This window comes from Coffea eugenioides, chromosome 2 (genome assembly GCF_003713205.1).
Source record: "Coffea eugenioides isolate CCC68of chromosome 2, Ceug_1.0, whole genome shotgun sequence".
Taxonomy (NCBI): Eukaryota; Viridiplantae; Streptophyta; class Magnoliopsida; order Gentianales; family Rubiaceae; genus Coffea; species Coffea eugenioides.
The window spans coordinates 18833719-18845941 of NC_040036.1; the positions used below are offsets into that span (position 1 = coordinate 18833719).

Genomic DNA, 12223 nt, shown 5'->3' on the forward strand with positions numbered 1-12223 from the left:
TTAGATTAGTCTATTGCATGCCTTATTTTGTGCATATATATATTTATACAAATTATTTTTTAAAAATTCATTGATCAGGGTTGAACAGGTTCGATCTGTTAAATCCCGGCTCGAACACCTCACGGTATAATTAATGGTCTGAGTTTCAAAACATTGATCACAATCCAATTGCAAACTCCCTCCTTTGAGTTAGTACAGATTTTTGTTGTTCGAACGGGGAAGGGTGAAAGTAAACGAGGAACCGTAAAAGGGGTAAACTGGTCAATGGGATTAGATTACTCAAGTACTTAACCGTGTAGTAAACGCCAACTTCCATAACCGTTTCCGGGACAGGATCCATCTGGCCTGCCGCTTCAACCGTTTGGCGCCCTCCCAGTTCCTTTCCTTTCTTGCCTCTTTGCTTTCACCTCGTAATCTCCAAACAATCATCCTCTCCTTGAACCCACCAACGTTTTCTCCACCCCTTTGTTTTAATTCCGCCATTACTCTTGTTAAAGACCAAATCATGCGTTGAAGAAATCACTTCAAGAAATTTTGTCGGTTTTGAAGAATATCAGATCTTTAAGCATCACCTCTCTTGATATTCTTATTCCGGTAAGTTTGATGATTTGGATTAATTGTTTGATTTCCTTTAAAAAGCATGGGCACGTATAGAAATTCAAAAGGGGGAATTTTCATATCTATTGGATTATTTGACATGTCTCACTTTCTTTGAATATCCACAAACTCTGAGTACGCTTCAGTTTTTATGGCTAAGTTGGATTTTGTTATCCTCGAAATCGAGAATATATCCGAGGGAATAAAGAGTAGAAGGCTAAGCATTATTGTGGGTGGAGAGAAATGTTTCCTATATCCACAGGTTATAATATTCTCTTAAAGGTTGCAATTAATTAAAACGACCAACTCTGTTTTCTCTTTTTGCTGATCTTGGGTTAATCGATGTGAATTTCATTTTCTCTTTAAGCTTAGGTGAGAAGTACAGGGTTAGCTTGAAAACAACAGACCAATCTACTCGAGGATGGCGACCATGCACTCAACTATAGTGTTTATTATGGTGGAGATGTTGGTGATGATGCTCGCGGTTCATGCAGGGGATACAAATCCTGAATTTGATCCCTGCTCAGATGCAAAAGTTCAAAGATCGGACGGTTTTTCATTTGGTCTTGCATTTTCCTCAAAAGATTCTTTCTTTTTCAATCAAACACAGCTTTCACCCTGTGATCAGCGTTTGTCACTTTCAGCTAAGAGTGCTCAGTTAGCCATTTTTAGGCCTAAGGTTGATGAGATGTCTCTGCTCACCATCAATAGCAGCACTTTCGATCCAGTAAGTTTTCTTTGCCAACAATTACGTTTACACTCTCTATGCAACGAATAATCTGTCAATGATTGCTTGTGATTGATTCTACGAGGAGAAATATGTAACAGCAATTGATTGACAAAAGAGTTTTGTACACAAGTTCAGACTTGATTATTAATTCTATTCGAGAATTGTAATGATAATCTCAAACTTGCGATCAGAGAAATTCCGGTGGTTATATGGTTGCATTTGCCGGAAGACGCTATGCAGCCCGTTCCATCCCTGTTTTTGTTGCAGATAGTGCTCAGACCGTCACCAGTTTTACCCTGGTACGATCACTTGGTCCATTATTTAGCGTCGGCTTTCTTCTGTATTCTCTAATTCTAGGGACGTCCTGATATTATGTTCTTGAGCTCCGTCTTCTTGTGAAACAGGTTCTTGAATTCCAGAAGGGCACTCTGCAAAATCTATTTTGGAAGAAGTACGGATGCGACGCCTGCTCTGGGGATTCTTTTGTTTGCATGAACAATACGGATTGTGCAATCCGGAATTCCAAGTGCAAGGGCAACGGCGGATCTCTTGACTGCAACATAGGCATCCAGTTGGCCTTTTCGGGCACAGACAAGAATGACGATGTTCTCAATTCTTGGTACGAGGTGTCCAACCTTCGACAATACTCTCTGTATGCCCTCTACTCGGATCTTCGCGATTCTCTCACCAGCCCTTTTAAAAACCTTTTCTGAAGGCTCTTTGTGTAATACTTGTAAAATCAACACTCACACTTGTTTTTTAGCTCCTGAAACTGCGACCTAAAATGTAGCACAGTATTTTTATGATCGGTTCAGTTGCTATTATATAGGCCAGATTGCAATCAATATGTTATCACTTGGAGAAACTCAGTTTTGTTACTTATTGGTTCTTCTGTCGGTCTTTGTTTAGAAGCGATCCCATTCCAAGCGGTCAGTTTGTTTGAGCAAAGCAACGAGTTTTAACACTCATTTTTTGTTATTCAATAAGTGTTTTATTCGAGGGCTGGATGACCAGATGCACTTCACGATTGATTACCATGACAAATCTGTTGGGTTGATAACGTTCCTACGAACCTTCTCACTGGACTCTCTGAGCAAGCAAATGCCAAAGACAGAAAAGCTCCATTAACAAATTGGACAGTTCACGGAAAAACTCCACTTAACAGCTTTGCCAAAGAACCTTTTCACTGGACTCTTCTGGGAAAACTCCATTACCGGCTTGGCCACTGCCGGAAAGCTGAAAGACGACGGGAAAGGACGACCCTTTCAATCCACAATTCCCGGACATTTTTTAATTTTAGAACGGGTAACCAAGCAGCCAACTTCACGACCTTCTGTGCCCCACCATCGTTTAAGTCGCTAAGTTTGCAAGCGCAGGATCTTGAGAAGATGAATCAGTTACAGATACCAGCTGAAGTGTTAAACAAAGTTCTTTCGTTGAACTTGGCATTATATTTTATATTGGTAAAACTTCCTAAGAACCTCTACCCTGTGGACTCTAATATAAAAGAGGAAATTACGATACAAAGAAGAATATATAGAACCTAATTTTTTTTTTTTAAAAAAAAATGAATTTCATCAACAGACGCCACTGCTCAATAACTCGATCAATGCTAAGATCTGAAACTAGAGGAAATATAATTACAAGGATCCCCATCAAAGAGGAGACATGATTGAGCACTTAAACAGACACTTTCTTGCAAAACCTACCTTTCACTATTGTACACCTCGAATATAAGCAGAAACCACAGAGCATAAAAACAAATTTGGACCTCTTTACCATCCAATTCAGCTTGTCAAGGAAAGCGAGCTTTGCAAGCCAATCACCATGTTACGGATTTCAAGTTAAGCCAATTATGGTATGGTAGTCTCTCCAGATCTTCACCACAATATCTGGTATCCACACTGTTACTGGAGCTGTTAGGAACTCAAATCACTCCGACATTGGGCATAAAGGAAAAATTGCCCCTATACATGTTGAGCACGCATCTTCTCATGGATATCCATCACAACATCCTGAAGCTCCGGAAAAATTGATACGAGTACGAGTTCAAGTATTCCATACGCAAGTTGCTTTAAACAAATGGTAGACTACAATTGGCAATTGACAACTGTTAGGATTCTTGCTGGAATGTACGTACTGTAAATAAAAGAAAGCTCGCCTCAAAGTCACTTTAGGCTACAACTGACTAGTCTGTTTGGGCGGTTTTACCTGAAGGAAATAATATATATCCCTAGCACACCGCCTATACTGCTTATGCCCTATCAAGCTGACCAATGCGGATGGAGCACCATCTGAAACAAAATAAAAGTTGAACTCTTTCTAGCAACGGAATTCCAATAACAACAAAAAGTCACCAATTCTCAAAATGCAGGAACTGATAACTGTAAGGTAAGATTCAAGCATGTGTAGAATAAACTAGGAATGCAAACAAGATATGATAAAATGAATATAAAACTTAGTTGTAAGTATACTCCATTTTACATAAAGCTGAAAAAAACTAAATCATAGCATATCCATTCTTCAACATTCTCCAACAAAACAATCTGCAAAAGCAATCAGCTAGCCTTTTAGAAAAGATTATATTAAAAAAGAGGCTCGATAGTGGAAATACAGCTATACACAAGTTAGGGACCTATAGCATCAGTAAAGGAGCCTGCTTCACGGTAACAGTTGCCATCTAGCAATGCAGGAATAGACATGAACTACCAGTTTAAAATAAGACACATTAAACAGAGCAGACCAGAAAGGTATAATGCTCACCAAAAAGCAACTTCTTCACATCACTAGCTCTACGAGCAGCCTCCAGCTGTTGCTCAAATGAACCAGGTCTATAGGCTTTACTTCGAGCTGATTGTTCTGGAGTTTGCACAGAGACTTGACTCTGTTCACTAGCGTCCGCTTGAGATTCAATATTCCATTTCAGGAAGAATTTGCCATCAGGCCAAAGGACCTGGGAGATCAATAGTCATTTATTACACAACTCCTTTCAAGCTTCAGAACTAAAACGTTTACATTTAATTCATCCTTTCAAAGACCAAATTAAGAGTCATAATTAAATAATGACCACAATAACTTAACAATGCAACCAATCCATTAATGAGATGAATCTCATCCATTGACTAACAGCATACACCCAACAACAGTCTAGTTGATCAGATTGGTTAGACTTTAGAGTTTAGGGATTATAATAATCTCAGAACTTGTATTCGAAGTTTGTAGAACTTAAAATCGAAGAGAGTTGATGCTCATAAAATTAACTTTTGTTGCTAAATAATTACAAAGAAGATTGCAGCGTATTAAGAAAAGATTAAAGTACTGATTCTAGAGTAATAATTAAAACAGGAATATAATCGAAAGTTATTTATTTTAGTGTGATGTGGATAGTTATAAAAAAACTTTGATCAAACCTATTTTTCCTTGACAATTAGAAACAGGACCAAGTAGTAATTCCCCCTCAAACATGTCATGAACACATATCCCTGTTTTATCTCCGTGAGTTCAGCCTTTGTGATGACCAATTTTAGTTTCTGGCCTCAGCATCCATACTACCTGGCATTTTTATATTTTACTCGGTCTGACTTAATGCTAAAATTACAAATTCAAGAATACAACAATTCACTCAATGTTTTCATCCCATTGGGAAGCCATCGGAGAATCTACATTTTGGTCATGCATAATAGAAAAATCAAACTTTAATGAAATTTTGCTTCAAATGAAAATATGGCACTGAAGAAATCATGTATTTAAGCTCAATGCCTTCAAAAAGAAACTAAAACACCTTCTATTGGCCATAACGAGTGACCTACTAGCCTACATCACACTTTATTTGTTACAGAACATCCAATTTTAACATAAGCATAAAGTTTTGCAGCCAAGAACCAAAAAAATTATTGGAACAGTGCACTTCGCAGGTAATAATAGCATAAAGTGATGCGATCTAACCAATATCCCATGCAAGTTAGAAGTAAAATGGAAGAGAGGGAGAAATTTGAGTATTAAATGCTATCTATATATGGATTGCTCATCTAAAGTAATCATGTTACTGCAAGACTTCACAAATAAAGCCATACCTGCTGATCTTGATCATGAATATATAATTAAACAATTGTGAAATTTAGAAAGCTAGAGCACTTAAACAGATACACGTGTGCTTGTGATAACGGAAGACATACATCTTGAATCCATCGTATTCCATAAGCAACAACATCTTCTCTACGAAGCCAGTGAATTTCCCTTAAAAGCCAGTCATCAATGGCATCCTCCATCATTAACTGCAAAATTTGCTTTGACATCCAGAAAACTTGTCTTCTGCATTTAAAGAACACAAGTTTTTGTTTACATCTAAAAGCTTTGCGATTTTACATCTAATAACTAATTTACAATTGATGAACAGCAGTAAAAACCCTGATTATCAAAGGGCCTGCAGAAACATGAAAAGGACAATCAAAGATGCTATGAAGAAAAAGACAACTTTGACCTTTACCTTATCCACCCTCTTTTCTTGAGCTGGAATATCTTATCTACTAGATTCAGTATAGGTACAGTTAAATTAGGTGGAGTCCACTGCAAAAAACCACCAATAACAAGCAGAGTAAGCATGGATGGAGACATAGGATGATAAGGGCAAAGCGAATAAACGGTAACCGGAGTATACCATCCAATAGAACATTATTTTAACAATTGAGAAAGATATGAATATGCAGCAAATCCTCATGGATGATCGCTACCCAATATTCAGTTCTCTCCAAGATCTCTTATGCATGATGACTTCAATATTAAAACATTCCATACAAGTGTTAGTCAAGCAGTTCCTGTGATGAATTCTAGTTTGGAATCAGTATTCATGCATTAGAATTAAGACATTTGATGTGCAAAAATATAAAATACAGTAGCTGAACATGATCGTTCAAGCAAATATTGAAGCCTTTATGCATAATTATGTAAGAAACCCACAATGACAAAATAGAAAGCCAACTGATATAAGGTAGTGAAAGGTACAGTAATGGGGAGAAGAAAAAAAAAGTAATCTACCAAATTCACAATACCTCTGGTGGCACCTCAGCTGGATCCCCCGACTGATTAGATGTCAATGCCAAACTTAAATCTGGAGCTTTCCCCAGGCTGAGTGAATTAGATAGTTCTGTATCATGTTTCACCACAGAATCCAAGTTTCCAAAATCACCATCACGTTTAACGACCCGTGGAGGAAACCCTTTCGAATTCAACTCATTGTCTGAATGCCAGCCATTAGCTTGTGTACTGGATTCTACTTCCGACCGAACCTGGCCATCTTTATCGACTTCTTCATTATCAGAAAAGCTGTTAACTGACTCTGAAGCACTTTGCATCAAGGACATTTTATTAATATCATCTGCATTCCAAGATACATGCCTGCTTGGAACTGATGAAGATAAATCAAATGAAGAAGAAGGTGAACCAACAACCTTCTTCATTAAGCCATCAGAAACTCCTCTGAACTGCCGTACAATGTCATCCACGGCATCATCCACATTAACTGTTTGCCAAGTACACAAAACATTAAGCACAATATCATTGACAGAATGTCTTCAACCACAACTATACAAATGATTTTGGAGATAAGAAGCTAAACCATAAAACAGAGGATAAGGCGACAATCAATATAGCTTAGTCTCATTAAACTAATTGGCAAACATTACAATTTACAACAACATAGAAAGCTAGATCTTTTACTGTGTTTATCCAAGAAGCTGTCACTTGTAGACCAGATAGATATAGTACATGCCTAGCCCATGAGCAAAACAATTCAACCAGACAGATGAGGCAAACTTCAGAAAATTAATAATTCATTAAAACTACCTTCCAGGCAACGAAAGTAAAAATTAAAATGGACCAAAACTCAACCTTCTAAGAAATGCCTACTCCATGGTTATTTAATTTCTTAGAACTTTTAACTTTATTTTATGAAGTTAAAGCATAGTCAGCACAGCACAATCACGAGCATAATATGATGAAGAGGTATTAGAAAGTACACAGCAATTCACACATGTAACTTAATGTAGTAGCAAGGAACCAGTAAAAGAAACAATCACACGTTCAACTGTAACTGAAACCATATACAACCGACTCGCAATTTATGATTTGTTCAGAATTGAGCTCATAGAAACACAAACTTACCAGCCAGTGTTCTCATCACTGAAGAAGATTTTCCAAAGGAGTAATTCTTCACAAAAGTTGAAAAGAAATTGATTAGAATGAACTTAAATTTGGAGAAAAATTGGCCTTCATTAACTGATAAATTTTGATTCTAAGCACCTTCGATGAGACACTGAGAAAATCCCACACTTCATGTTGTTCAGCGACATTAGCAATTGACAAAAGATCCTGGGAAAGAAAACCAGTCAAAACAGTTGAAAAGCAGGGGCACTACTATAAAAGGTATGCTCAAAAGGAGCAGCTTCATACTTGCAGATATTTGTCAAGCTGGATGCAACGTTGATGAACAAAAGTATCCTCTGTGCTTGAAGAGAATATCCTCTTAGGAGGCAGGTGTAACGTGTAATTGGGAATATCCTTAAGATGTCGATGCAATCTCTCAAAGTTCCTGTATCTATGGAAACAGAATTCAAAGAGAATTAAGAATCAAAATCAAACCAGGATAAGATTGAAGAGAATTTATTTGAGTCCTTCCATAATTAAAAAATAAAGTAACTTGTAAATGACCATGTACTAAATACCGGAATATGCATATTATTAAGATGGTACAGTATGTTTTATGAAAGGAGAACAAGAAAAACACCTTCTCTTCACAAACCAAGTTCTTTTAACAGCGTCAGTCACTGCTATAGAATAAACTGCAAATGATTTTGACCCAAGTTTCTCAAAGTATGCTCCTACAACCTGAAATATGAAGAAATGATAGTCAAATAGAGCATTGCATAATCAGGCAAAAAAACATTGAAGGTAAGGATATAAAACTTTGCACTTAATCAAACCAGAACTTGGCAGCGTGGCAATCAAGTCCAACATCTCATAGTTTCCAAAATCTATTTGCCAAGAATAAGTAGCCCGTAAGCCTCTACATGCGCCTGGAGAAGAAGAAAGAATACTTAACCTACCCGACATTTAAGCTTTGGAGCATGCAATGCCTCGCCATGTAAGATCATGTCTGATGCTGCCATGAGACTATGAACTTCATTACGTCTGCTAGAGTTTGCACTGTAGAATTCCGAAATTATGCCTCTGCCTTTACTTGTAAATTGAACATCCATTTTTGACGGAACTCTCAGATCAGAAGCACTATTTGATCTTCTAAGCCCACCTGCAGTCTGATTAACAACAACTGCAGTGCTACCCCTATGTTCCTTATCCAGAAACCCCTCCCCCGAAGATATTCCTTTGTTGAGATCCCGAGACAAATGATTGACACGATTACCATATCCAGTGTCTAGGTGAGGCCTCAGAGGCAGTTGCATCACAACTTTTTCGTCGACTGCACTTGATGGAGGAGGAAACTCCAGGGGCCTGAAGTCCTGTAGCACTTCCTTCCCCATATGTTTACCAGGGATGGAACTGTTTACTGAGCCATTATTTCCTGGAGTTTGAAGTCCAGTAGTAGTACTCTTCTGGAGTTTCTTTTTATAATTTCTTCCGATCGCCCACATGTTTTCAAGATTTTCAGGCATTAGAACTTCTGTTCTTCTCTGGGTTGCTGCCTCGAGTTTACGGGCCCAGTCAGCCGGTTGTGGATGGGGCTCATCTACCGTTGTATCATAAAGTGAAATTCCTTGTACATCTGATGATAGTCTTCTTTGCTTATCAAAATGAGATGTCACCATATCAGTTCCATGATTGTTCAAAGCTGCATTTTTCCTTAAAGAGGGTTCACCAGTTACGGAGTCTGCAGCGACAGAATGGTCATTATCATGATCTTCCATAGTTGACAACTCATCAAGATCTCCCTCCGTTAACCCCTCCTTAATAGCAATTAAAATACTTTCAATCAACTGATTAATATACCTGGAGAAAAATTAACTCGAGTTAATAGATTTTTTTAGTTAATTTTGCAGCATCAGCAGATTTACCGCATGAATGAGCTGCACGAACTTTGAATAAATATATCATATTTAAGCATAATATATGTAACTAATCAATGCATGGGAGGGGAAAACTCTCATACTTCCAATAGCCAATAAAACAGAAATTTCTACTTGGCAAGATAAATGAATGAGCTAAGGTAATTGTTCTTGCCAGTGACACCTAAGACTTGGAGAGAGAGAGAGAGAGAGATTGGCATTTTGAAGATGAAGAAAGTATCACATCATGCAAAAACTTCACAACACGATTAGAAAGACAAATTGAAGACACATGATTCAACCATACACAAACTCCTCAAAAATATGAAGCTGCTTATTAAACAACAGCTGTCTGGTGGGAGAAGTCTTAGCTTCTAGTCAAAGCAATGGATTAAAATTACTTGTATTAGCTTTACAAGGACATGCATGGAGATACAAGGAACATATCTGAGGCATAAATAACAGAGAAGGAAGCTTTGTCCTTAGCATTTGATTTTAACGCAATAAACTAGAATAAACATTCATAAAGAATCTCATTAAACCTTCCAAATGTCACGCGTTTGATAGAAATTCTGGATCACAAGTGAGTTCCACCGAAATCAATTACACATTTAAATTTCAGCAACTATGAGAAAAGGATTGTAAAGAAGAAGAAGGACAAGAAACTCACGCTGGACTTGCTAAGTTCATAACAGGTTGCATAACCAAACATGTTAGAAGCTCCCTAGCCATGCATCGAACCAGGGGACACTGGGATTCCCTCGGTCTAAGAACCGCAGCTATAACACCACCCATGAGACGCTGAAGAAACTGTACAGCAGAACAAGCATTAGAGTCAAATGGAAACAATAAGGAAATACTTGTGAAAAGCGTTTTCATAAGAACACTCCACTCACACCTTGTACTCACACTCAGGAGATATCAAAGCAGGGTGAAGCTCCTTAGAAGCCAGAAGGTGGTGCTTCAACCTTTCATCTCTTTCTTCAGAAGACAAGGTGCCCATAACATCTACGCCTATTGTAGCCTGGACTTGTCGGAAAAGATCTATGTGATCACCTACAAGGTCTACTACATCCCTGAAAACCAACAATCGCGTCATATGATTTCATAATTGAGAGTATGAAATGGATTGGCAGATGCAAAAGGGGTTCTGTAATGAAGAGAGAGGTGATGGAAAGCAAAAACCTTGTCAACAAGTCAACAAGGTTTATCTCTTTGACTCTTCCAGACACTTCACCAAGCGCATCCATAAACATATCATGGATTAGCTTAGGAGCCTCCAGGTCAGAAGTAATGGCAGAATACCAGAGATCTACAACAAAATCCTGCAGAAGCTTGTTGACAAAATCTTCAACTGCTGCCTCTACAACAGGAGAATCGATTTTCCTTTTCCATTTTGGTGGAAGAGGCACGGTAGAAAGGCGAGAATCGTTCACAGATAACTGCTTCTTTTCCAAGTGTGACAAATATGTTACTTGTGAGACTTTCCGAACCTTCCAATGGAAGTCTACCTCATTAAACAATATCCGTAATCCAGAGACCAAAAGTACAGCTATTGGCAAATTCATCCACATTGATTTACTTGTGTCTGCAGTAAGGAAAGCATAAGAACTTAAGAAATATGCTGAAAAGCAATCAGCAGTGCCCTGATCAGAAGAGCAACACATTTGCGTTTTGTATACCAAACAGATATAACAACATATAAGCAGATTCTTCCAAAGTCGTTCCTATCATGGATTCATTCAACACAAGCATCACGAGACAAGTGTCGTAACTGCTTCAAGGACACATGACCGATTCAGTAAGTACGATTAAAGAATGAAATAATAGATATGAAAATCTACCGAGGAAAAGAAAGTACACAATTAATATCATTGGACACCTAGGGCTGAAAGTGGAACCAAGCCACGGGATCCTAGACTAAAGCATGATTCACATAACAGCTAGCTCAAGCAGAAATTTATTAAAGAATTCAATTCAAGGTTGCAAAATGCTAACAAATTTTAACTCAAGCAGAATTTAATCGCAGAACAAAAAAAAGAGACTGGAAAAGTGAAATCAGAATGCTCGGGAATAAAATTGGAAAAGAAGAAACAGATATAATAACTTACGAGTTAAGAAGTAAGAGAAGGCGAATATACAAAGAGCCCACCACACTGTTCGGAGTTTGGCTTCTTCAATTAGATCTTGCAAAGTCTGCATTGGCTTCATTTTGCTCCCAAAATTAGTCGACGAAAAAACGAAACCCCTAAAATTCCCCCAATCTACTTATATATTTCATTCAAACGCAGCTCCCTATCAAAAAAATAATAATAAAAGTTCCCCCTAAATTTCAAACTTAACCATCCAATGTCAAATTGTCAAATTCAATTCATCAGAGTAAGGGAGGAAAAGAATATAAAATCGTCAATTTGTTTCAGCAGAAAGAAGGATTGAAACAAACGGCGCGATGAAGAATAGGGTGAAATTGATCGAGAGCGAATTGATGATTGAATTTCCGGGCGAGAGTTTCCTTCTTATTTCTAATTTTTCCTTCTCTTTTTTTCCCTGGGTTTCTGGTGAATTCGGCTATTTTGGAAGCGGAGCCGGAGGTGGAGGAGAGAGAAAAAAACGTGGGAAAGAGAGCGCTAATTAGTGAAATGGGCTTTTAACTGGACCGTTGAGTACAAGCTGCGGATACCGACGTCGTATGTTTGGGCAGGCATTGCGTAGTGTTTGTGCTGGCGCATACGTTTGCGCCGTTGTCGGGAGAAGTTGACCAATTTAGCCTTTTGGCTTCCCGTATTGTTTTTGTTTTTCCGTGGATTTATGTCCCTAATCTACCTTTGTCAGCATGCTC

The 12223-nt window shown here is 38.0% G+C and overlaps 2 protein-coding genes across 3 annotated transcripts; one reads left to right on the forward strand and one right to left on the reverse strand.

The window, feature by feature from the left end:
• Positions 1 to 335: 335 nt before the first annotated feature.
• On the forward strand, positions 336 to 2187 carry LOC113763077. Of its 2 annotated transcripts, none has more exons than XM_027306775.1 (4): positions 336 to 594; positions 965 to 1324; positions 1519 to 1626; positions 1732 to 2187. In XM_027306775.1, exons 2-4 carry the CDS (start codon positions 1019 to 1021, stop codon positions 2038 to 2040), a joined length of 723 nt encoding a protein of 240 aa, XP_027162576.1. In that variant the 5' UTR covers positions 336 to 594; positions 965 to 1018; the 3' UTR covers positions 2041 to 2187. The 2 variants fall into 2 exon arrangements, with proteins under 2 accessions (XP_027162576.1, XP_027162577.1); XM_027306776.1 differs by having other exon boundaries at positions 970 to 1324.
• A 655-nt stretch (positions 2188 to 2842) lies between these two features.
• On the reverse strand, positions 2843 to 11962 carry LOC113761998. The gene is made up of 15 exons (XM_027305226.1): positions 11496 to 11962; positions 10570 to 10972; positions 10283 to 10460; positions 10055 to 10194; positions 8428 to 9328; positions 8109 to 8209; positions 7775 to 7919; positions 7625 to 7693; positions 7487 to 7532; positions 6376 to 6845; positions 5814 to 5893; positions 5503 to 5638; positions 4091 to 4280; positions 3539 to 3621; positions 2843 to 3417 (listed from the first exon to the last, which is right to left on the reverse strand). The coding sequence occupies exons 1-15, from the start codon at positions 11593 to 11595 to the stop codon at positions 3295 to 3297; spliced, it is 3165 nt and encodes a 1054-aa protein (XP_027161027.1). The 5' UTR covers positions 11596 to 11962; the 3' UTR covers positions 2843 to 3294.
• Between the last annotated feature and the right edge of the window lie 261 nt (positions 11963 to 12223).